The sequence below is a fragment of the Rhinichthys klamathensis genome, unplaced genomic scaffold (assembly GCF_029890125.1).
Source record: "Rhinichthys klamathensis goyatoka isolate OS25496 unplaced genomic scaffold, OSU_Roscu_1.1 h1tg000630l_1, whole genome shotgun sequence".
NCBI lineage: Eukaryota > Metazoa > Chordata > Actinopteri > Cypriniformes > Leuciscidae > Rhinichthys > Rhinichthys klamathensis.
This window is the reverse complement of record NW_026607077.1, coordinates 616,514-644,019: the sequence shown is the minus strand read 5'-3', so window position 1 is coordinate 644,019 and position 27,506 is coordinate 616,514. Positions and strand designations below refer to the sequence as shown.

The 27,506-nt window shown below is 43.0% G+C and overlaps 1 protein-coding gene across 1 annotated transcript; it reads left to right on the top strand.

Moving 5' to 3' along the window:
* Window positions 1-405: 405 nt before the first annotated feature.
* On the top strand, window positions 406-27,506 carry LOC130076139 (mucin-2-like). Its single transcript, XM_056241110.1, has 4 exons — window positions 406-545; window positions 21,302-21,703; window positions 25,049-26,457; window positions 27,027-27,506. Exons 1-4 carry the CDS (start codon window positions 434-436, stop codon window positions 27,504-27,506), a joined length of 2,403 nt encoding a protein of 800 aa, XP_056097085.1. The 5' UTR covers window positions 406-433.

Below are 27,506 nucleotides of genomic sequence, written 5' to 3'. Positions count from 1 at the left end.
CAATGTGCTGATTTGTTCTGTTGGATTATTCAAAAAATTTGATTCTAAATGAAATAAACGTGTAATGTGGAATCAAATAAAGTATATAAAGTGTGTGTGTGTGTTGTGGTGAGGTGGAATGTGTGCTCAGCCATTGTATTTCCTGAAGGTAATGGAGATCTCCGAGGATCTGAAGGTCTTCCAGAAATCTCTGCATGTCTTCAACTGGACTGAACTTCCATTATATTGTATAATATTTCGAACATGCGTAGCAGAGACCAGTTGTCAACACAGATTCAACTTCATATACTAATATTTAATGGCCCTCATTCCAGCCAAGGTGGCGTGCGTGTCATGATGTGCCCAGGCTGAGGCGTGTGAGATCCCTGTACTGTCACTCGCCTCACACTGTTGAATAGAAGGAAACGCCGGTCATGACTTTTCCTTCCCCTGAATGAGTTTCCTCCGGAGCGCTCGAACCCTCAGTTGGTCAGAGAAACTCACAGCCAGGAACATGGGGACGCTCTTTCTCCTCTTATTCACACTGGAGCGGTTTTCTGCTTTGAGTGAGTATTAATATATCAATCTGTACTCTTCTGGCTCGTTGAATTTTCTGGTTTTAGGGAAAATTAAATTCAAATTTATTTGTATAGCGCTTTTCACAATACATATTGTTTCAAAGCAGCTTTACAGAAAGTGCATTTCAGAAATGTACATAGAAAAAATAAAGTTAGTTAATCATGTATTAATTTAGGGCATAACGTATCGAAAATCTGCTTTGAACTGTTGAAACTATTGCAGGGTAGCTGAACTGATCATCACATTAACAGTATGTACATTCATAACAACTAATTACATTATTACATTCATTATCATTATAATGTACATTATAGTTGTTAGCAATGTCATTACTTTTTATTTTTTATATTTTCATAATCATTTTTGAGTGTTCATAAGTTACTGAGTAGTTTAATTAACTTGTATAATGTTTTTATTAATGGTGCTATTATATTATATTAACATATGATGTCATACTGTATACATCAATATATGATGAATAGTTACTTTAAACTTTAATCTTGCCAATCTCAACACAATAAATCTCTCAATTTTCAAAATTAACCTTCAGCTGTTCATAATCAGAGAATTCTGCTTTACAATCGCTGATCTTAAAATGATCTCTCAGAATAATAAATCTCTCATCAGTGATTGTAAAGCAGATTTCTTTGATGTGAAGCGCTAACACTAGTCGTGATCTGTCTGATGTGAAGCGCTAACACTAGTCGTGATCTGTCTGATGTGAAGCGCTAACACTAGTCGTGATCTCTCTGATGTGAAGCGCTAACACTAGTCGTGATTTCTCTGATGTGAAGCGCTAACACTAGTCGTGATTTCTCTGATGTGAAGCGCTAACACTAGTCGTGATTTCTCTGATGTGAAGCGCTAACACTAGTCGTGATTTCTCTGATGTGAAGCGCTAACACTAGTCGTGATTTCTCTGATGTGAAGCGCTAACACTAGTCGTGATCTGTCTGATGTGAAGCGCTAACACTAGTCGTGATTTCTCTGATGTGAAGCGCTAACACTAGTCGTGATTTCTCTGATGTGAAGCGCTAACACTAGTCGTGATCTCTCTTATGTGAAACGCTAACACTAGTCGTGATTTCTCTGATGTGAAGCGCTAACACTAGTCGTGATTTCTCTGATGTGAAACGCTAACACTAGTCGTGATTTCTCTGATGTGGAGCGCTAACACTAGTCGTGATCTGTCTGATGTGAAGCGCTAACACTAGTCGTGATTTCTCTGATGTGAAGCGCTAACACTAGTCGTGATCTGTCTGATGTGAAGCGCTAACACTAGTCGTGATTTCTCTGATGTGAAGCGCTAACACTAGTCGTGATTTCTCTGATGTGAAGCGCTAACACTAGTCGTGATTTCTCTGATGTGAAGCGCTAACACTAGTCGTGATTTCTCTGATGTGAAGCGCTAACACTAGTCGTGATTTCTCTGATGTGGAGCGCTAACACTAGTCGTGATTTCTCTGATGTGAAGCGCTAACACTAGTCGTGATTTCTCTGATGTGAAGCGCTAACACTAGTCGTGATTTCTCTGATGTAAAGCGCTAACACTAGTCGTGATTTCTCTGATGTGAAGCGCTAACACTAGTCGTGATTTCTCTGATGTGAAGCGCTAACACTAGTCGTGATTTCTCTGATGTGAAGCGCTAACACTAGTCGTGATCTGTCTGATGTGAAGCATTAACACTAGTCGTGATTTCTCTGATGTGAAGCGCTAACACTAGTCGTGATTTCTCTGATGTGAAGCGCTAACACTAGTCGTGATTTCTCTGATGTGAAGCGCTAACACTAGTCGTGATTTCTCTGATGTGAAGCGCTAACACTAGTCGTGATTTCTCTGATGTGAAGCGCTAACACTAGTCGTGATTTCTCTGATGTGAAGCGCTAACACTAGTCGTGATTTCTCTGATGTGAAGCGCTAACACTAGTCGTGATTTCTCTGATGTGAAGCGCTAACACTAGTCGTGATTTCTCTGATGTGAAGCGCTAACACTAGTCGTGATTTCTCTGATGTGAAGCGCTAACACTAGTCGTGATTTCTCTGATGTGAAGCGCTAACACTAGTCGTGATTTCTCTGATGTGGAGCGCTAACACTAGGCGTGATTTCTCTGATGTGAAGCGCTAACACTAGTCGTGATTTCTCTGATGTGAAGCGCTAACACTAGTCGTGATCTGTCTGATGTGAAGCGCTAACACTAGTCGTGATCTGTCTGATGTGAAGCATTAACACTAGTCGTGATTTCTCTGATGTGAAGCGCTAACACTAGTCGTGATTTCTCTGATGTGAAGCGCTAACACTAGTCGTGATTTCTCTGATGTGAAGCGCTAACACTAGTCGTGATTTCTCTGATGTGAAGCGCTAACACTAGTCGTGATTTCTCTGATGTGAAGCGCTAACACTAGTCGTGATTTCTCTGATGTGAAGCGCTAACACTAGTCGTGATTTCTCTGATGTGGAGCGCTAACACTAGGCGTGATTTCTCTGATGTGAAGCGCTAACACTAGTCGTGATTTCTCTGATGTGAAGCGCTAACACTAGTCGTGATTTCTCTGATGTAAAGCGCTAACACTAGTCGTGATTTCTCTGATGTGAAGCGCTAACACTAGTCGTGATTTCTCTGATGTGAAGCGCTAACACTAGTCGTGATTTCTCTGATGTGAAGCGCTAACACTAGTCGTGATTTCTCTGATGTGAAGCGCTAACACTAGTCGTGATCTGTCTGATGTGGAGCGCTAACACTAGTCGTGATTTCTCTGATGTAAAGCGCTAACACTAGTCGTGATTTCTCTGATGTGAAACGCTAACACTAGTCGTGATCTGTCTGATGTGGAGCGCTAACACTAGTCGTGATTTCTCTGATGTGAAGCGCTAACACTAGTCGTGATTTCTCTGATGTGAAGCGCTAACACTAGTCTTGATTTCTCTGATGTGAAGCGCTAACACTAGTCGTGATTTCTCTGATGTGAAGCGCTAACACTAGTCGTGATTTCTCTGATGTGAAGCGCTAACACTAGTCGTGATTTCTCTGATGTGAAACGCTAACACTAGTCGTGATTTCTCTGATGTGAAGCGCTAACACTAGTCGTGATTTCTCTGATGTGAAGCGCTAACACTAGTCGTGATTTCTCTGATGTAAAGCGCTAACACTAGTCGTGATTTCTCTGATGTGAAACGCTAACACTAGTCGTGATCTGTCTGATGTGGAGCGCTAACACTAGTCGTGATTTCTCTGATGTGAAGCGCTAACACTAGTCGAGATTTCTCTGATGTGAAGCGCTAACACTAGTCGTGATTTCTCTGATGTGAAGCGCTAACACTAGTCGTGATTTCTCTGATGTGAAGCGCTAACACTAGTCGTGATTTCTCTGATGTGAAGCGCTAACACTAGTCGTGATTTCTCTGATGTGAAACGCTAACACTAGTCGTGATCTGTCTGATGTGGAGCGCTAACACTAGTCGTGATTTCTCTGATGTGAAGCGCTAACACTAGTCGTGATTTCTCTGATGTGAAGCGCTAACACTAGTCGTGATTTCTCTGATGTGAAGCGCTAACACTAGTCGTGATCTGTCTGATGTGAAGCGCTAACACTAGTCGTGATTTCTCTGATGTGAAGCGCTAACACTAGTCGTGATTTCACTGATGTGAAGCGCTAACACTAGTCGTGATTTCTCTGATGTGAAGCGCTAACACTAGTCGTGATCTGTCTGATGTGAAGCGTTAACACTAGTCGTGATTTCTCTGATGTGAAGCGCTAACACTAGTCGTGATTTCTCTGAAGTGAAGCGCTAACACTAGTCGTGATTTCTCTTATGTGAAGCGCTAACACTAGTCGTGATTTCTCTGATGTGAAGCGCTAACACTAGTCGTGATTTCTCTGATGTGAAACGCTAACACTAGTCGTGATTTCTCTGATGTGGAGCGCTAACACTAGTCGTGATTTGTCTGATGTGAAGCGCTAACACTAGTCGTGATTTCTCTGATGTAAAGCGCTAACACTAGTCGTGATTTCTCTGATGTGAAACGCTAACACTAGTCGTGATCTGTCTGATGTGGAGCGCTAACACTAGTCGTGATTTCTCTGATGTGAAGCGCTAACACTAGTCGTGATTTCTCTGATGTGAAGCGCTAACACTAGTCGTGATTTCTCTGATGTGAAGCGCTAACACTAGTCGTGATTTCTCTGATGTGAAACGCTAACACTAGTCGTGATTTCTCTGATGTGAAACGCTAACACTAGTCGTGATCTGTCTGATGTGGAGCGCTAACACTAGTCGTGATTTCTCTGATGTGAAGCGCTAACACTAGTCGTGATTTCTCTGATGTGAAGCGCTAACACTAGTCGTGATTTCTCTGATGTGAAACGCTAACACTAGTCGTGATCTGTCTGATGTGGAGCGCTAACACTAGTCGTGATTTCTCTGATGTGAAGCGCTAACACTAGTCGTGATTTCTCTGATGTGAAGCGCTAACACTAGTCGTGATTTCTCTGATGTGAAGCGCTAACACTAGTCGTGATCTGTCTGATGTGAAGCGCTAACACTAGTCGTGATTTCTCTGATGTGAAGCACTAACACTAGTCGTGATTTCACTGATGTGAAGCGCTAACACTAGTCGTGATTTCTCTGAAGTGAAGCGCTAACACTAGTCGTGATTTCTCTTATGTGAAGCGCTAACACTAGTCGTGATTTCTCTGATGTGAAGCGCTAACACTAGTCGTGATTTCTCTGATGTGAAGCGCTAACACTAGTCGTGATCTGTCTGATGTGAAGCGCTAACACTAGTCGTGATTTCTCTGATGTGAAGCGCTAACACTAGTCGTGATCTGTCTGATGTGAAGCGCTAACACTAGTCGTGATCTCTCTGATGTGAAGCGCTAACACTAGTCGTGATCTGTCTGATGTGAAGCGCTAACACTAGTCGTGATTTCTCTGATGTGAAGCGCTAACACTAGTCGTGATTTCTCTGATGTGAAGCATTAACACTAGTCGTGATCTGTCTGATGTGAAGCGCTAACACTAGTCGTGATTTCTCTGATGTGAAGCGCTAACACTGGTCGTGATTTCTCTGATGTGAAGCGCTAACACTAGTAATGATTTCTCTGATGTGAAGCGCTAACACTAGTCGTGATTTCTCTGATGTGAAGCGCTAACACTAGTCGTGATCTCTCTGATGTGAAACGCTAACACTAGTCGTGATTTCTCTGATGTGAAGCGCTAACACTAGTCGTGATCTGTCTGATGTGAAGCGCTAACTTTAGTCGTGATTTCTCTGATGTGAAGCGCTAACACTAGTCGTGATTTCTCTGATGTGAAGCGCTAACACTAGTCGTGATCTGTCTGATGTGAAGCGCTAACACTAGTCGTGATTTCTCTGATGTGAAGCGCTAACACTAGTCGTGATTTCTCTGATGTGAAGCGCTAACACTAGTCGTGATCTGTCTGATGTGAAGCGCTAACACTAGTCGTGATTTCTCTGATGTGAAGCGCTAACACTAGTCGTGATATCTCTGATGTGAAGCGCTAACACTAGTCGTGATTTCTCTGATGTGAAACGCTAACACTAGTCGTGATTTCTCTGATGTGAAGCGCTAACACTAGTCGTGATTTCTCTGATGTGAAGCGCTAACACTAGTCGTGATTTCTCTGATGTGAAGCGCTAACACTAGTCGTGATTTCTCTGATGTGAAGCGCTGACACTAGTCGTGATTTCTCTGATGTGAAGCGCTAACACTAGTCGTGATTTCTCTGATGTGAAGCGCTAACACTAGTCGTGATCTCTCTGATGTGAAGCGCTAACACTAGTCGTGATTTCTCTGATGTGAAGCGCTAACACTAGTCGTGATTTCTCTGATGTGAAGCGCTAACACTAGTCGTGATCTGTCTGATGTGAAGCGCTAACACTAGTCGTGATTTCACTGATGTGAAGCATTAACACTAGTTGTGATTTCTCTTATGTGAAGCGCTAACACTAGTCGTGATTTCTCTGATGTGAAGCGCTAACACTAGTCGTGATCTGTCTGATGTGAAGCGCTAACACTAGTCGTGATTTCTCTGATGTGAAGCGCTAACACTAGTCGTGATCTCTCTGATGTGAAACGCTAACACTAGTCGTGATTTCTCTGATGTGAAGCGCTAACACTAGTCGTGATTTCTCTGATGTGAAGCGCTAACACTAGTCGTGATCTGTCTGATGTGAAGCGCTAACACTAGTCGTGATTTCTCTGATGTGAAGCGCTAACACTAGTCGTGATTTCTCTGATGTGAAGCGCTAACACTAGTCGTGATTTCTCTGATGTGAAGCGCTAACACTAGTCGTGATCTGTCTGATGTGAAGCGCTAACACTAGTCGTGATCTCTCTGATGTGAAGCGCTAACACTAGTCGTGATCTGTCTGATGTGAAGCGCTAACACTAGTCGTGATTTCTCTGATGTGAAGCGCTAACACTAGTCGTGATTTCTCTGATGTGAAGCGCTAACACTAGTCATGATTTCTCTGATGTGAAGCGCTAACACTAGTCGTGATTTCTCTGATGTGAAGCGCTAACACTAGTCGTGATTTCTCTTATGTGAAGCGCTAACACTAGTCGTGATTTCTCTGATGTGAACGCTAACACTAGTCATGATTTCTCTGATGTGAAGCGCTAACACTAGTCGTGATTTCTCTGATGTGAAGCGCTAACACTAGTCGTGATTTCTCTGATGTGAAGCGCTAACACTAGTCGTGATTTCTCTGATGTGAAGCGCTAACACTAGTCGTGATCTGTCTGATGTGAAGCGCTAACACTAGTCGTGATTTCTCTGATGTGAAGCGCTAACACTAGTCGTGATCTCTCTGATGTGAAACGCTAACACTAGTCGTGATTTCTCTGATGTGAAGCGCTAACACTAGTCGTGATTTCTCTGATGTGAAGCGCTAACACTAGTCGTGATCTGTCTGATGTGAAGCGCTAACACTAGTCGTGATTTCTCTGATGTGAAGCGCTAACACTAGTCGTGATTTCTCTGATGTGAAGCGCTAACACTAGTCGTGATCTGTCTGATGTGAAGCGCTAACACTAGTCGTGATTTCTCTGATGTGAAGCGCTAACACTAGTCGTGATATCTCTGATGTGAAGCGCTAACACTAGTCGTGATTTCTCTGATGTGAAACGCTAACACTAGTCGTGCTTTCTCTGATGTGAAGCGCTAACACTAGTCGTGATTTCTCTGATGTGAAGCGCTAACACTAGTCGTGATTTCTCTGATGTGAAGCGCTAACACTAGTCGTGATTTCTCTGATGTGAAGCGCTAACACTAGTCGTGATTTCTCTGATGTGAAGCGCTAACACTAGTCGTGATCTGTCTGATGTGAAGCGCTAACACTAGTCGTGATTTCTCTGATGTGAAGCGCTAACACTAGTCGTGATCTGTCTGATGTGAAGCGCTAACACTAGTCGTGATTTCTCTGATGTGAAGCGCTAACACTAGTCGTGATCTGTCTGATGTGAAGCGCTAACACTAGTCGTGATTTCTCTGATGTGAAGCGCTAACACTAGTCGTGATTTCTCTGATGTGAAGCGCTAACACTAGTCGTGATCTCTCTGATGTGAAGCGCTAACACTAGTCGTGATTTCTCTGATGTGAAGCGCTAACACCAGTCGTGATTTCTCTGATGTGAAGCGCTAACACTAGTCGTGATTTCTCTGATGTGAAGCGCTAACACTAGTCGTGATCTGTCTGATGTGAAGCGCTAACACTAGTCGTGATCTCTCTGATGTGAAGCGCTAACACTAGTCGTGATTTCTCTGATGTGAAGCGCTAACACTAGTCGTGATTTCTCTGATGTGAAGCGCTAACACTAGTCGTGATCTGTCTGATGTGAAGCGCTAACACTAGTCGTGATCTGTCTGATGTGAAGCGCTAACACTAGTCGTGATTTCTCTGATGTGAAGCGCTAACACTAGTCGTGATATCTCTGATGTGAAGCGCTAACACTAGTCGTGATTTCTCTGATGTGAAACGCTAACACTAGTCGTGATTTCTCTGATGTGAAGCGCTAACACTAGTCGTGATTTCTCTGATGTGAAGCATTAACACTAGTCGTGATTTCTCTTATGTGAAGCGCTAACACTAGTCGTGATTTCTCTGATGTGAAGCGCTAACACTAGTCGTGATCTGTCTGATGTGAAGCGCTAACACTAGTCGTGATTTCTCTGATGTGAAGCGCTAACACTAGTCGTGATCTCTCTGATGTGAAACGCTAACACTAGTCGTGATTTCTCTGATGTGAAGCGCTAACACTAGTCGTGATTTCTCTGATGTGAAGCGCTAACACTAGTCGTGATCTGTCTGATGTGAAGCGCTAACACTAGTTGTGATTTCTCTGATGTGAAGCGCTAACACTAGTCGTGATTTCTCTGATGTGAAGCGCTAACACTAGTCGAGATTTCTCTGATGTGAAGCGCTAACACTAGTCGTGATTTCTCTGATGTGGAGCGCTAACACTAGTCGTGATTTCTCTGATGTGGAGCGCTAACACTAGTCGTGATCTGTCTGATGTGAAGCGCTAACACTAGTCGTCATCTCTCTGATGTGAAGCGCTAACACTAGTCGTGATCTGTCTGATGTGAAGCGCTAACACTAGTCGTGATTTCTCTGATGTGAAGCGCTAACACTAGTCGTGATTTCTCTGATGTGAAGCGCTAACACTAGTCGTGATTTCTCTGATGTGGAGCGCTAACACTAGTCGTGATCTGTCTGATGTGAAGCGCTAACACTAGTCGTCATCTCTCTGATGTGAAGCGCTAACACTAGTCGTGATCTGTCTGATGTGAAGCGCTAACACTAGTCGTGATTTCTCTGATGTGAAGCGCTAACACTAGTCGTGATTTCTCTGATGTGAAGCGCTAACACTAGTCGTGATTTCTCTGATGTGAAGCGCTAACACTAGTCGTGATTTCTCTGATGTGAAGCGCTAACACTAGTCGTGATCTGTCTGATGTGAAGCGCTAACACTAGTCGTCATCTCTCTGATGTGAAGCGCTAACACTAGTCGTGATCTGTCTGATGTGAAGCGCTAACACTAGTCGTGATTTCTCTGATGTGGAGCGCTAACACTAGTCGTGATCTGTCTGATGTGAAGCGCTAACACTAGTCGTGATTTCTCTGATGTGAAGCGCTAACACTGGTCGTGATTTCTCTGATGTGAAGCGCTAACACTAGTAATGATTTCTCTGATGTGAAGCGCTAACACTAGTCGTGATTTCTCTGATGTGAAGCGCTAACACTAGTCGTGATTTCTCTGATGTGAAGTGCTAACACTAGTCGTGATTTCTCTGATGTGAAACGCTAACACTAGTCGTGATTTCTCTGATGTGAAGCGCTAACACTAGTCGTGATTTCTCTGATGTGAAGTGCTAACACTAGTCGTGATTTCTCTGATGTGAAGCGCTAACACTAGTCGTGATTTCTCTGATGTGAAGCGCTAACACTAGTCGTGATTTCTCTGATGTGAAGCGCTAACACTAGTCGTGATTTCTCTGATGTGGAGCGCTAACACTAGTCGTGATTTCTCTGATGTGAAGCGCTAACACTAGTTGTGATTTCTCTTATGTGGAGTGCTAACACTAGTCGTGATTTCTCTGATGTGAAGCGCTAACACTAGTCGTGATCTCTCTTATGTGGAGTGCTAACACTAGTCGTGATTTCTCTTATGTGAAGCGCTAACACTAGTCGTGATTTCTCTGATGTGAAGCGCTAACACTAGTCGTGATCTGTCTGATGTGAAGCGCTAACACTAGTCGTGATTTCTCTGATGTGAAGCGCTAACACTAGTTGTGATTTCTCTGATGTAAAGCGCTAACACTAGTCGTGATTTCTCTGATGTGAAGCGCTAACACTAGTCATGATTTCTCTGATGTGAAGCGCTAACACTAGTCGTGATCTGTCTGATGTGAAGCGCTAACACTAGTCGTGATCTGTCTGATGTGAAGCTTTAACACTAGTCGTGATTTCTCTGATGTGAAGCGCTAACACTAGTCGTGATTTCTCTGATGTGAAGCGCTAACACTAGTCGTGATTTCTCTGATGTGAAGCGCTAACACTAGTCGTGATCTGTCTGATGTGAAGCGCTAACACTAGACGTGATCTGTCTGATGTGAAGCGCTAAAACTAGTCGTGATTTCTCTGATGTAAAGCGCTAACACTAGTCGTGATCTCTCTGATGTGAAGCGCTAACATTAGTCGTGATTTCTCTGATATGAAGCATTAACACTAGTCGTGATTTCTCTGATGTGAAGCGCTAACACTAGTCGTGATCTGTCTGATGTGAAGCGCTAACACTAGTCATGATTTCTCTGATGTGAAGCACTAACACTAGTCGTGATCTCTCTGATGTGAAACGCTAACACTAGTCGTGATTTCTCTGATGTGAAGCGCTAACACTAGTCGTGATCTGTCTGATGTGAAGCGTTAACTTTAGTCGTGATTTCTCTGATGTGAAGCGCTAACACTAGTCGTGATTTCTCTGATGTGAAGCGCTAACACTAGTCGTGATTTCTCTGATGTGAAGCGCTAACACTAGTCGTGATTTCTCTGATGTGAAGCGCTAACACTAGTCGTGATTTCTCTGATGTGAAGCGCTAACACTAGTCGTGATTTCTCTGATGTGAAGCGCTAACACTAGTCGTGATTTCTCTGATGTGAAGCGCTAACACTAGTTGTGATCTCTCTGATGTGAAGCGCTAACACTAGTCGTGATTTCTCTTATGTGCAGCGCTAACACTAGTCGTGATTTCTCTGATGTGAAGCGCTAACACTAGTCGTGATTTCTCTGATGTGAAGCGCTAACACTAGTCGTGATTTCTCTGATGTGAAGCGCTAACACTAGTCGTGATTTCTCTTATGTGCAGCGCTAACACTAGTCATGATTTCTCTGATGTGATGCGCTAACACTAGTAATGATTTCTCTGATGTGAAGCGCTAACACTAGTCGTGATTACTCTGATGTGAAGCACTAACACTATTCGTGATCTCTCTGATGTGAAGCGCTAACACTAGTCATGATTTCTCTGATGTGAAGCGCTAACACTAGTCGTGATTTCTCTGATGTGAAGCGCTAACACTAGTCGTGATCTGTCAGATGTGAAGCGCTAACACTAGTCGTGATTTCTCTGATGTGAAGCGCTAACAATAGTCGTGATCTGTCTGATGTGAAGCGCTAACACTAGTCGTGATTTCTCTGATGTGAAGCGCTAACACTAGTCGTGATCTCTCTGATGTGAAACGCTAACACTAGTCGTGATTTCTCTGATGTGAAGCGCTAACACTAGTCGTGATTTCTCTGATATGAAGCGCTAACACTAGTCGTGATTTCTCTGATGTGGAGCGCTAACACTAGTCGTGATTTCTCTGATGTGAAGCGCTAACACTAGTCGTGATTTCTCTGATGTGAAGCGCTAACACTAGTCGTGATTTCTCTGATGTGAAGCGCTAACACTAGTTGTGATCTCTCTGATGTGAAGCGCTAACACTAGTCGTGATTTCTCTTATGTGCAGCGCTAACACTAGTCGTGATTTCTCTGATGTGAAGCGCTAACACTAGTCGTGATTTCTCTGATGTGAAGCGCTAACACTAGTCGTGATTTCTCTGATGTGAAGCGCTAACACTAGTCGTGATTTCTCTTATGTGCAGCGCTAACACTAGTCATGATTTCTCTGATGTGATGCGCTAACACTAGTAATGATTTCTCTGATGTGAAGCGCTAACACTAGTCGTGATTACTCTGATGTGAAGCACTAACACTATTCGTGATCTCTCTGATGTGAAGCGCTAACACTAGTCATGATTTCTCTGATGTGAAGCGCTAACACTAGTCGTGATTTCTCTGATGTGAAGCGCTAACACTAGTCGTGATTTCTCTGATGTGAAGCGCTAACACTAGTCGTGATCTGTCAGATGTGAAGCGCTAACACTAGTCGTGATTTCTCTGATGTGAAGCGCTAACACTAGTCGTGATTTCTCTGATGTGGAGCGCTAACACTAGTCGTGATCTGTCTGATGTGAAGCGCTAACACTAGTCGTGATCTCTCTGATGTGAAGCGCTAACACTAGTGGTGATCTGTCTGATGTGAAGCGCTAACACTAGTCGTGATTTCTCTGATGTGAAGCGCTAACACTAGTCGTGATTTCTCTGATGTGGAGCGCTAACACTAGTCGTGATCTGTCTGATGTGAAGCGCTAACACTAGTCGTGATCTCTCTGATGTGAAGCGCTAACACTAGTCATGATTTCTCTGATGTGAAGCGCTAACACTAGTGGTGATCTCTCTGATGTGGAGCGCTAACACTAGTGGTGATCTCTCTGATGTGAAGCGCTAACACTAGTGGTGATCTCTCTGATGTGGAGCGCTAACACTAGTCGTGATCTGTCTGATGTGAAGCGCTAACACTAGTCGTGATTTCTCTGATGTGAAGCGCTAACACTAGTCATGATTTCTCTGATGTGAAGCGCTAACACTAGTGGTGATCTGTCTGATGTGAAGCGCTAACACTAGTCGTGATCTGTCTGATGTGAAGCGCTAACACTAGTCGTGATTTCTCTGATGTGAAGCGCTAACACTAGTCGTGATCTGTCTGATGTGAAGCGCTAACACTAGTCGTGATTTCTCTGATGTGAAGCGCTAACACTAGTCGTGATTTCTCTGATGTGAAGCGCTAACACTAGTCGTGATTTCTCTGATGTGAAGCGCTAACACTAGTCGTGATCTGTCTGATGTGAAGCGCTAACACTAGTCGTGATTTCTCTGATGTGGAGCGCTAACACTAGTCGTGATTTCTCTGATGTGAAGCGCTAACACTAGTCGTGATTTCTCTGATGTGAAGCGCTAACACTAGTCGTGATTTCTCTGATGTGAAGCGCTAACACTAGTCGTGATCTGTCTGATGTGAAGCGCTAACACTAGTCGTGATTTCTCTGATGTGAAGCGCTAACACTAGTCGTGATTTCTCTGATGTGGAGCGCTAACACTAGTCGTGATTTCTCTGATGTGAAGCGCTAACACTAGTCGTGATTTCTCTGATGTGAAGCGCTAACACTAGTCGTGATCTCTCTGATGTGAAGCGCTAACACTAGTGGTGATCTGTCTGATGTGAAGCGCTAACACTAGTCGTGATTTCTCTGATGTGAAGCGCTAACACTAGTGGTGATCTGTCTGATGTGAAGCGCTAACACTAGTCGTGATTTCTCTGATGTGAAGCGCTAACACTAGTCGTGATCTGTCTGATGTGAAGCGCTAACACTGGTCGTGATTTCTCTGATGTGAAGCGCTAACACTAGTCGTGATTTCTCTGATGTGAAGCGCTAACACTAGTCGTGATTTCTCTGATGTGAAGCGCTAACACTAGTCGTGATTTCTCTGATGTGAAGCGCTAACACTAGTCGTGATTTCTCTGATGTGAAGCGCTAACACTAGTCGTGATTTCTCTGATGTGAAGCGCTAACACTAGTCGTGATTTCTCTGATATGAAGCGCTAACACTAGTCGTGATCTGTCTGATGTGAAGCGCTAACACTGGTCGTGATTTCTCTGATGTGAAGCGCTAACACTAGTCGTGATCTGTCTGATGTGAAGCGCTAACACTAGTCGTGATCTCTCTGATGTGAAGCGCTAACACTAGTCGTGATTTCTCTGATGTGAAGCGCTAACACTAGTCGTGATTTCACTGATGTGAAGCGCTAACACTAGTCGTGATTTCTCTGATGTGAAGCGCTAACACTAGTCGTGATTTCTCTGATGTGAAGCGCTAACACTAGTCGTGATTTCTCTGATGTGAAGCGCTAACACTAGTCGTGATTTCTCTGATGTGAAGCGCTAACACTAGTCGTGATTTCTCTGATGTGAAGCGCTAACACTAGTCGTGATCTCTCTGATGTGAAGCGCTAACACTAGTCGTGATTTCTCTGATGTGAAGCGCTAACACTAGTCGTGATCTCTCTGATGTGAAGCGCTAACACTAGTCGTGATTTCTCTGATGTGAAGTGCTAACACTAGTCGTGATCTCTCTGATGTGAAGCGCTAACACTAGTCGTGATTTCTCTGATATGAAGCGCTAACACTAGTCGTGATTTCTCTGATGTGAAGCGCTAACACTAGTCGTGATTTCTCTGATGTGAAGCGCTAACACTAGTCGTGATTTCTCTGATGTGAAGCGCTAACACTAGTCGTTAATTTTCTTATGTGCAGCGCTAACACTAGTCGTGATTTCTCTGATGTGGAGCGCTAACACTAGTCGTGATTTCTCTGATGTGAAGCGCTAACACTAATCGTGATTTCTCTGATGTGAAGCGCTAACACTAGTCGTGATTTCTCTGATGTGAAGCGCAAACACTAATCGTGATTTCTCTGATGTGAAGCGCTAACACTAGTCGTGATTTCTCTGATGTGAAGCGCTAACACTTTTCGTGATTTCTCTTATGTGCAGCGCTAACACTAGTCGTGATTTCTCTGATGTGGAGCGCTAACACTAGTCGTGATTTCTCTTATGTGCAGCGCTAACACTAGTCGTGATTTCTCTGATGTGAAGCGCTAACACTAGTCGTGATTTCTCTGATGTGAAGCGCTAACACTAATCGTGATTTCTCTGATGTGGAGCGCTAACACTAGTCGTGATTTCTCTGATGTGAAGCGCTAACACTAATCGTGATTTCTCTGATGTGAAGCGCTAACACTAGTCGTGATTTCTCTGATGTGAAGCGCTAACACTAATCGTGATTTCTCTGATGTGAAGCGCTAACACTAGTCGTGATCTGTCTGATGTGAAGCGCTAACACTAGTCGTGATTTCTCTGATGTGGAGCGCTAACACTAGTCGTGATCTCTCTGATGTGAAGCGCTAACACTAGTCGTGATTTCTCTGATGTGAAGCGCTAACACTAGTCGTGATTTCTCTGATGTGGAGCGCTAACACTAGTCGTGATTTCTCTGATGTGAAGCGCTAACACTAGTCGTGATTTCTCTGATGTGAAACGCTAACACTAGTCGTGATCTCTCTGATGTGAAGCGCTAACACTAGTCGTGATTTCTCTGATGTGCAGCGCTAACACTAGTCGTGATTTCTCTTATGTGCAGCGCTAACACTAGTCGTGATTTCTCTGATGTGGAGCGCTAACACTAGTCGTGATTTCTCTGATGTGAAGCGCTAACACTAATCGTGATTTCTCTGATGTGGAGCGCTAACACTAGTCGTGATTTCTCTGATGTGAAGCGCTAACACTAGTCGTGATTTCTCTTATGTGCAGCGCTAACACTAGTCGTGATTTCTCTGATGTGAAGCGCTAACACTAGTCGTGATTTCTCTGATGTGAAGCGCTAACACTAGTCTTGATTTCTCTGATGTGAAGCGCTAACACTAGTCGTGATTTCTCTGATGTGAAGCGCTAACACTAGTCGTGATCTGTCTGATGTGCAGCGCTAACACTAGTCGTGATTTCTCTGATGTGAAGCGCTAACACTAGTCGTGATTTCTCTGATGTGAAGCGCTAACACTAGTCTTGATTTCTCTGATGTGAAGCGCTAACACTAGTCGTGATTTCTCTGATGTAAAGCGCTAACACTAGTCGTGATTTCTCTGATGTAAAGCGCTAACACTAGTCGTGATTTCTCTGATGTGAAGCGCTAACACTAGTCGTGATTTCTCTGATGTGAAGCGCTAACACTAGTCGTGATTTCTCTGATGTGAAGCGCTAACACTAGTCGTGATTTTTCTGATTTGAAGCGCTAACACTAGTCGTGATTTCTCTGATGTGAAGCGCTAACAGTAGTCGTGATTTCTCTGATGTGAAGCGCTAACACTAGTCGTGATTTTTCTGATGTGAAGCGCTAACACTAGTCGTGATTTCTCTGATGTAAAGCGCTAACACTAGTCGTGATTTCTCTGATGTAAAGCGCTAACACTAGTCGTGATTTCTCTGATGTGAAGCGCTAACACTAGTCGTGATTTTTCTGATTTGAAGCGCTAACACTAGTCGTGATTTCTCTGATGTGAAGCGCTAACACTAGTCGTGATTTCTCTGATGTGAAGCGCTAACACTAGTCGTGATCTCTCTGATGTGAAGCGCTAACACTAGTCTTGATTTCTCTGATGTGAAGCGCTAACACTAGTCGTGATTTCTCTGATGTAAAGCGCTAACACTAGTCGTGATTTCTCTGATGTAAAGCGCTAACACTAGTCGTGATTTCTCTGATGTGAAGCGCTAACACTAGTCGTGATTTTTCTGATTTGAAGCGCTAACACTAGTGGAAGGGGACGGGAAACAGACGCTGTGTCGTCCTCGAGAGCGCAGCGGTCAAACACGTCCATCTAGCGCCGCTACACAGAACATCTAAAAGTAGCGCAGTGGAATGGAAAACTCCTTCTGAATGCTTCTAAATATGCAGAACATCTGTAAACACACACTATAGAGATCCTATATTGGCTGATGTTCGTGAAATTATTGTGATGGAATCTATAAGACTTTCTCAACTCAGACTTTCTTTACCACAAGGTGACCAAAATGATGAAGTTGGACATTTATGTTACGATATTATGACAATCTTCACCAGGATTGAGATAATATTCAGAGATATTAGTAACACTTTTCCGTAACGCTTCCTTTTACAGTCCTGTTACTCATGGACATACTATGTACTTATTATAGTAATTACAATTACTGGGTAATAACTAGGGTGGCCATTTTTTTAAACAATTCAGCGCAACTCCAAAAAGGAGGACAAATGAGTGTCAGGCTTGAGGCTGTGCCGGACAGGGGGCTTAAAATCCGGACGTATGGCCACCCTAGTAATAACTAGGTACTAACCCTGAACCTACCCCTAACCCATGTACTTACCTTATATTAGCCAGTACTTTCTAGGTAAGTACACTGTAAGTACACGTAAGTACTGTACTGTAAAAGGAAGTGTTACCCACTTTTCAATACGAGTGTACTAATATGTATTAATTCATACTAGGCGATTTCAGAAAATTTTGAGTAGGTAGGTTAGACATTTTTTTACAGTGTATGTTGTATACTGGAATTAATTGATATACCATTTTACTTTATGCAATATGTGGGTAAAATGGCCATACGTGTGTAGTCCCATTCAATACAATGTGTCTGTACACTCTATCTAATGTATATTATTGTGTTCTTGGGGCAAATTCTAATGAAAAAAGAAGTGTAATAATGGGAGAAATAATTGGCAACATTTTCATAATAATATCTAGTATTTCATAGGAATATTGATGTTTAATTTTTTTCACTGTTCACTTGTTGTGTCTCCCAAAACGCCTAATAAACATGCTTAAGTCCTGGTGTCTCTACAGTGAGTGGACATGTATGACATCAATGCTCTTTTTTGTAACATAAATTCATATTTTGATTAGAAATATCTAAATAATATATGATCATATTTCCATAAGAGTGCTGCATTTGAGCACTAAAGTAATGTCAGTCATTTTTAAGACCATGGAGGAGATGTTGTCCCGGTGAAACCGCAAACATCTGCTATCTCTGATATCTCTGAGCCGGCTCTTCACAGGACACCCAGAGATGAAGTGTACGGTGTCAGAGTCCTCCACTGAAATATAATGTCCACTGCAGAGGACACAAGCCTGGGTCATAGGCACAGTATATACTGTACATACACTACTGCTCCAAAGCTTTAAATCGGTGAGATTTCGAATGTTTTTAAAACAAGTCTCTTCTCACCAAGGCTGCATTTATTTGATTCAAAATACAACAAACAGTAATATTGTGAAATATTACTCCAGTGTAAATCAGCTGTTTTCTATGTGAATATACAGTAAAGTGTAATTTATTCCTGTGATCAAAGCTGAATTTCAGCATCATTACTCCAGTCTTCAGTGTCACATGATCCTTCAGAAATCACTCTAATATGATGATCTGATGCTCAAGAAACATTTATGATTATTATCAGTGTTGAAAACAGTTTTTTACATTCTTATTTCAGGATTATTTGATGAATATGAAGTTCAAAAGAACAGCATTTATCTGAAATAGAAGCTTTTGTAACATTAAACACTACCGTTCAAACGTTTGGGGTCAGTAAGAATTTATTTTATTTTTGGGGGAAATAAATAAAAGAAATCAATACTTTTATTCATCAAGGATGAGTTAAATTGATCAAAAGTTACAGTAAATACATTTATAATCTTACAAAATATTCTATTTTAAATAAATGCGGTTATTTTAAACTTTCTATTCATCAAAGAATTCAGAAACAAAATGTAAATAACTGTTTTCAACACTGATAATAATCATAAATGTTTCTTGAACATCAATTCATCATATTAGAGTGATTTCTGAAGGATCATGTGACGCTGATGACTGGAGTTATGATTTATCACAGGAATAAATTACACTTTAAAATATTAAAATAGAAAACAGTCATTTTAAATTGTCATAGTATTTCACAATATTACTGTTTTTAATAAACACAGCCTTGGTGAGCAGAAGAGACTACTTTTAAAAACATTACAAATCTTACCAATCTAAAACTTGTGTGTGTGTGTGTATGATATAAACAACTTCTGTTATTGATTGCTATGAGGTTGTGAAGAGATTCAGTCAGTAGGCTTATTACAGAAAGTGTCTGATGCAGTATCAGTTCTTGATGAGTCAGACAATAATCTGTGCGTTAGTTAAAGTCCCTCTGTGGTGAACATCCAGTGTTTAATGTAGTTTATGTGTCTACTGTATGTGGTGTGTTTAATATACTTTAAGACAAACCATGTGTAAGTTCATAAGTCGACAGCATTGCTGAGTATTTTCTGCTTAAAACTGCAGTGAACCAAAGACAATCTCAAAAACACGGTCTCAATGTCCATACTATACACCCTAATGTCCATACTATACATCCTAATGTCCATACTATACACCCTAATGTCCATACTATACATCCTAATGCCCATACTATACACCCTAATGTCCATACTATACACCCTAATGTCCATACTATACACCCTAATGTCCATACTATACACCCTAATGTCCATACTATACACCCTAATGTCCATACTATACATCCTAATGTCCATACTATACACCCTAATGTCCATACTATACATCCTAATGTCCATACTATACACCCTAATGTCCATACTATACATCCTAATGTCCATACTATACACCCTAATGTCCATACTATACATCCTAATGTCCATACTATACATCCTAATGTCCACACTATACATCCTAATGTCCATACTATACATCCTAATGTCCATACTATACATCCTAATGTCCATACTATACACCCTAATGTCCATACTATACATCCTATTGTCCATACTATACATACTAATGTCCATTCTATACATGCTAATGTCCATACTATACATGCTAATGTCCATACTATACATCCTAATGTCCATACTATACATCCTAATGTCCATACTATACACCCTAATGTCCATACTATACACCCTAATGTCCATACTATACACCCTAATGTCCATACTATACACCCTAATGTCCATACTATACATCCTATTGTCCATACTATACATACTAATGTCCATTCTATACATGCTAATGTCCATACTATACATCCTAATGTCCATACTATACATCCTAATGTCCATACTATACACCCTAATGTCCATACTATACACCCTAATGTCCATACTATACATCCTAATGTCCATACTATACATCCTAATGTGAGATTAAAATAAGTGTGTCCCAAAGTATGTTGAAAAGAGTATAGGCCTATGCCAGAAGTCCCCTGATGGTCTAACATTTTAGGTGGATTTTTTAAGGGTGGATCCGTGCTCACTATAACAGCTAATATTACCCACAACCCATTGCACTTTGGAGGAGGAACTAAAAACACAAGTAAAAGTGTTTAAGTGTTAAAAGTGTTAAAAAACTACAAAACATGGCGGATATGCGCGACTGACGGTGAGAGGTTTAGATAAAGGTTTGAGTGATTAATAATCAAGGTTTAACCTGATACAAAAAAATATTTATTTAATGTTATCCGTGTTAAATTTCATCTGCAATAACAATGCGGACTTTTATAAAGATCCTTTTGGGCATTAACTTTTAAATGCATCATTATTTAATATGAGTCTCTGCATGAAAGACCCGCGACTGCAGATCAGTTTCTGCATTTCTCTCCGATACAGTAGGGCATGAAAATAAATGAAATGTGGAGAATGTTAACTGTGACTAGATGATTGTTTACTGTGACAGGATGCGACAGAGAGCTACCGTTAAAGACGCAATTGTATGACGTGATAGTTTGTTGCAAAGCTTATGTCTACTTTTTCTTCACCAAAAGAGAACATCATTTTAGGGCGTATTATAAGTAGGCGAATTGAGACGCAGCACCGGTTTGAAATCGCTGGTGTTTCTGACGTCACAAACTACCTTGTAACCAATCAGATCAACGTGTGATCGTCAACCAGTGGATCTCTGAGCTGAGTGAGTGAGTGGAGGCGGGGCTTATTTGCATATTCATAGAACCACAAATACTAAATGAGGCAAGGGTGTCGAGTTACATTCAAGATATTTTAAACCATGAAGAATTTTTTTCAAGGAAAAACATTAAAATACATAATTTTGGTGATTAAAGATGAGTTTTAAGGGATAACATTTTTGACTACAGGGAAACTTTAAGCATGAATTAATGCATATTAGTGCACCCATATTGCAAAGTGTTAGCGAGTTACTCAGATGATCAATCGTTTTCTCTCCTGGCAGGTGGCTTTCTGATCGCACACACTACTAAAGGCTTGTGTCTGAGCGCGCATGTGAGTGTGGTGGTGCTGAGGATGTGTGATGAGAGCGACCCGTCTCAGCAGTGGATCTGGACCGGCGACAGGAGACTCAACCACACGCTGCTGTCCCGGTGCCTATGGTCCGATCAGAGCGCCGCCGTCCCGCACCACGCTCGGCTGGTCAAGCTCAGCGACTGCCACACAGCACCCGCGTGGACGTGTTACGACAGCCCAGGGGTCTTCGGACTGGCAGAGACGCGGCTGTTCCTGAAGAAGCAGGGTATGCGGGTGGTGGTGCGCTCCAAGCAGAGCTACTCCAACTGGTCTATGATGACGGTGAACTCTGAGGGCCGACGGGTGACCGCGTCTCTCTGCCCCGACACAGGTCAGCTGACTTTCCTGCCATCACAACTTCACTTATGTCTATGGAAGCTTGTACCACAGAGTAAAAAAAAGTAATTGCTATTTTTTTCTCGCAATTCTGACTTTTTATCTTGCCATTCTGAGTTCATCTAAACTCGCAATTGCGAGAAAAAAGTCAGAATTGTGAGAAATAAACGTGCAATTCTGAGAGAATTGTTTAAAAAAAATTCTGTGGCTGAAACGTGCCTTTAGAAGTAACATTTAGGCTGATTTGACTTGCTTTTGGCATTTGGCATGATCAAACAGTGATCAGGCCTACAGTATAATACAGTACAGTAATCAGTGAGGTTACTAACAGTACCTTGATGTATTTATATAATACTAGTTTAATAATATAATGTATGTATTTATGCTGTCCATATTGTTAAAAGCACATTCAGGTTTCAACTCGTGTCATTGGAAACGAGCCTCTACCTAAATTTTCGCTAAAACTCCACAGATGTACCTATACATACAAATCACTGCCGTTTTCAGCTGAAATGACTTTTATTCCTTTTCACACAATTAATAAAGACTCAGGCATTTTCTTGCACAACTATGTTATGACCTGTAAACTATGAGATTTTGAGGTTGAAACACCAGAAAAGAGCTCAAAGTAGAAGCAGATCAAGTGGCAAGGTTACTTCAGCATGTGTATTTTATCTCACGTTTGCACTATCGGTTAGGTTTAGTGTAGGTTGGTATGTTATTTTCAAAAGCTATGGAGCATTACATTTTTAGCATCACTCATTTCTGAACTGCCACGTTACATACAACATCCCAGGTTATAAAACGTTGCTAGAACATGTTTTAAGCACCACTCACTGGGTATTTCAATGTGCAAGAAATGTCATTCCCTTTCAAGGGAACTCGCATTGTGTCGATTGACGCTGTGGAGACGCTTTGCGTGATGACTTCTTGAAGCACATGTGAAATCAGTCCAATGGTGTGGCGATACGTCAGAGGCAGGTGATGTCACGAACAAGGAAACTGCAAAGCCTGGCCAAAACAAAGCAGCGCTAGCTTTTGTGTCTTCAGTAAGCGCTCTGTGGGAAACTGTATCTGTCTATTTGGTGTTGTACTGTCTCATATATATCAGAAACAATGGTGAGCAAGCAGCAGTTTAGAGTGTGTGTGCAGTCCTGCCCTCGTTATCTTACGGGTGGACACACACACAACCTTTGTGTTGCTTGTTTGGGTGAGAAGCATGCAGTCGGCGCTCGAGGGCTGTGATGTGCTTCCTATGCGGACGCTCCGATCACGCCTAGCATTCTTTCACGAGGACGCTCAGGCTCGCCTTCCCCAGGGCACGGGTCCAGCTGCTGCCAAGGCACAGCGGCGACTTCAGACTTGGGGTTTGCAAATGGCTCTATCAGAAGGGTTATAGACAGGCCCCAGCCTTATCTCTGCCCTCACCTGATAGATCCAGTGCCTTTTCCAGGGTTTGGAAGCACGCGCTGTGGTTCCCTCCACCCTAGTTGAGGCACCGACACAGTAACTATCTAGTTCTGAGGAATTAGATGTTGTTAGTGTCGAAGCACGAGATACTGATGACTCGTCTCATGCTTATAAGGAGCTTATTGAGGTTGTAACTAGAGCTGTGGCCAGATTAAGCATTGAATGGCCAGCTGATAAGCAGGAGATTCGTACACAACCTCAACACCGGGGCCTACCGTTTTTAAACCAGTGTCACATAGAGTGTAAAGTTCACAAACATCACACTATTCCTCTATAATGAACTATAAAGAGCACGGTTATGGCAAGATGCCAAAGGTGAAAGAGACGCTCGCGAGCTATCTCTCCTCTGAATCAGAATCTTCCCTAAAGGCCCCGGTATTACCTACCAAGAAGGTGAATGACTTCAGCTTTGGTGGATAAGGCTTATTCAGCTGCTGGTCTAGCTGCAGCATGCCTTCACACTATGTCGCTGTTGCAAGCCTACCAAGCTGAATTATTAGGAGATATGTATGAGGGCGGTGATATTGGCCCTGACGCAGTTTGCGAATCACAGATCTATCTCTCAAGGCCACCAAGGAGACGGCTAAAACCATCAGCCTCTATGGTAGCCCTGGTGGCCACTGAGAGGCATCTGTGGCTCAATCTAAGTAATATAAGGGAAAAAGACAAGAACGTCCTTATGGATGTACCCCTGTCACAAACAGGTGGCTGCTTTCCAGAAGCTCCTCCCCCGTCGCTCTCATATCTCCATGAGAGATATGAAAAGAAACATCTAAAGCCAGCTCCTCACACCGTGCCACTGAAAAACAGTGTTGCTTCTCTTGCTCCCCCTCAAAACAATTGGGGACAGGTAAAGCACTCTCAACCACAACCTTCAAAGGGTAAGACAGATCTGAGGACGGTCATTATATCTGACGGGTCTAAGGCTGCGGGGAAAAGGTCCTGACGTCCGAGGGGTCAGGCCAATCAGGGCAGTCCCCCCCCGAAATAGAGCGGTTAACACCTCATTACACGGTGCCCGATGTCCTTCGGTCCCCTCCACCTTGAGTATTTCGGGGGTGCAGCGGTCTCCGGTGAGCACATATCTCAGAATCCACCTGGAAATGTAGTGGTCCTGGTATTCCTGCCCCCTCCGAGAAGGTTCCTAGAGCAGTTTGGTCGATCCCTGCCGGTTCGCCGTTACAGGGTGTCGATCGACGCAGCGCGAGTTCCCTTGAAAGGGAACGCCTCGGTTACATCTGTAACCATGGTTCCTTGAAGAGGGAACGAGACGAAAAAATATCTTGCCATATCTCCTACGTGCCTGTCAGTGACTTACTTCAGACTTTTATGAAGCTAGCGCTGCTTTGTTTTGGGCAGGCTTTATAGTTTCCTGGTTTGTGACGTCACCCGCCACTGACGTTCCACCACACCATTGGACTGATTTCATATGTGCTTCAAGATGTCATTACGCAAAGCATTACCACAGCATCAGTCGACGCAGCGTCTGGTTCCCTCTTCAGGGAACTGAGGTCATAGTCGCAACTGAGGCGTTTTTTTTCCATGATTCGGACTTGCTGGATTTTATGGATGCTTGTTTCCCTCACAGAATAAAACATTTTAAAAGATAATTGTGACTTTTTATCTTACAATTCTGAGAATTGCGAGAAACAAAAGTCAGAATTGTGGGATATAAAGTCGAAATTACCTTTTTTATTCCTTTATACCTTTAATTAAACTTCCATTGTTTTTGCACCATTTTAGAAAAAATGCTAAAAATGCACAACAACTGTGAATAAAGGAATTACCATTTGGTGCCCATCAACTTCATTATGGTTTATGTTTGAAAAACACATGCTGCATAATGCTAACATCAATCTCTTTCCATCAGGCCCATCCACAGTTTCAACAGTGATATCCACAGGGGAAATCACCACTCGGACAGTCCCTCTCATGACCCAGCACACTGTCAGAAGCAGAACGAAACGGACCGCCACCACTGGTCTAGGTGATCTGACGGCATTCACAGCCGAAACAGACCTGAAGGAGAACTTCACTCAAATGCTGGAGACAGAATCACCCTACGAGAAACGGACCACCACCACTGGTCTAGGTGATCTGACGGCATTAACAGCTGAAACAGACCTGAAGGAGAACTTCACTCAAATGCTGGAGACAGAATCACCCTATGAGGACACTGATGTGTCCTCCACTGCTCTGATGGAGACCAGAACCCTTCATGTACCTCAGAACTTCACCCAGAACAGGCTTCACGTGAGCTCAGATGTTTTGGAGCAGACCCATAACCCTCCGTTTTCTCAGGAAGGATTCACACTCTCCACAACGGATACTGAGCCTTTAGTTTCCTCCGATGCAAGCACTGAAGCTCAGACCGCTCTAGATTCTCACACAGGACCGTCGGAAGGTAACAGCATCCGCACTGAAGCAGATCGCGCATCGACTGAGAGCTCACCAGTGTCAAACACAGATGGCGCATGGACAAATGCCACAACCAGACGCTCAAAGATCACCAAAGACGTTCAGACCATGTTGCCATTCAAAACCAGAACGACCCGAGCAATTACTGAAGTTCTTACCAGTACGGATACTAGATCTGCTCCAGACACAGACACTAGTTCTGCCAGAGCTAGAGCAAGTGCCACGACCTCTCCGACGGCCCCGCACACATCTACACCTGCCCTGGACACAGACACATTCATATCAGTGACTGCAGCTACTGGTACAGCTGTAGAAATGGGCAGATCTCCCACGGTCATCATCAGCACTGCTGCACCCAGCACTAAAGCATCATCTCCTCCAGCGTCTACAGTCACTCCTTCAGTGTCTACAGTCACTCATACAGCGTCTACAGTCACTGCTTCAGTGTCTACAGTCACTCCTACAGCGTCTAGACTCACTCCTATAACGTCTACAGTCACTCCTACAGCTTCTAGACTAACTCCTATAACATCTACAGTCCCTCCTACAACATCTACTCTCACTCCTACAACGTCTACATTCACTCCTCCAGCGTCTACAGTCACTCCTACAGCGTCTACAGTCACTCCTCCAGTGTCTACAGTCACTCCTACAGCGTCTACACTCACTCCTCCAGTGTCTACAGTCACTCCTCCAGCGTCTACACTCACTCATACGGTGTCTACAGTCACTCCTACAGCGTCTACACTCACTCCTCCAGCGTCTACACTCACTCCTACGGTGTCTACAGTCACTCCTACAGCATCTACACTCACTCCTACGGCCTCTACAGTCACTCCTACAGCGGCCGCCACATCAACGGTGAGCACTGATCCACACTCATCTGCCTATAGTCCTGTTTTGTGTTTGCAAACAGAAATTCTTTTTTTGTGGCACTTAATAACAGTTATGCAGTAGCAGTCTGTGGAAGCCAAGCAATTAAATAATTTTAAAAAGTTAATTTTGAGTTTATATCTCACAATTTTGACTTTATTTTCTTGCAAATTAGAGTTTATATCTCACAATTCTTAAAAAAAGAAGAAAAAAAAGTCAGAATTGTGAGATGATAATTTTATCTTTAAAAGTTATCTATGTAAAATGTTATAGGTTTAAATATTATTTCATGCTGTTACTGCTATGTATGTATGTCCCCTATGAACTTCATATGTGAGGTCCTTATTATGTAGACTTACAGTTTACATCAAATTCATGCTTTAAGGGTAGACTAATCTCATCAATTTCATCAGTCCTGTCTGTGACTTGCATTATTAACGTCTGCGTTTAGCTTCAAAGGGTGTCTTCAATGATGGCATTCTATAAAAAGGAAGACTATACTTTTTGCATTCCGATCCTGACATTCAAAGGAACCGTTCAAAGGTTGCTTTGGCTAGCACAGGGGGCACCTGTGGCAGAATCGCACAGGCATCAAGGACATGTACAGATTGTTCCTGCTTGATGCCCCAATCTCACCTTTCACCTTGTTTGGTGACTCTGTGAACACAGTCGTCAGCAGGTTTCGGGAGGTGAAGAAACACGAGGAAGCTTTTGTGCAATTCCTTCCTCGCCACACTCAGGGGGAGGGGCTGCCGGCCACCCAGCTTTGCCCCGGTCCTTCTAAATGTAAGGCACAAAAACAAAGTGTGGCGAGCCGCGCTCCCTTCGTCAAGACTGGGGACCAGCTCATCACTTTCAGCAGCCTCCAAAAAGGCAAGACCTCAGGACCATTATCTCCAAAAAGAAAAAGTCCTGATGGTCTTGCGCCCAGCCCTGTGGGGGTAGCCCCCTTCGGGACAGGGCGCATAAATCTACCCGCCTCTTCCCGATACCCTCTGAAACCCTCAAAACCTCTGTACTATCCCCGCCACGTCTAG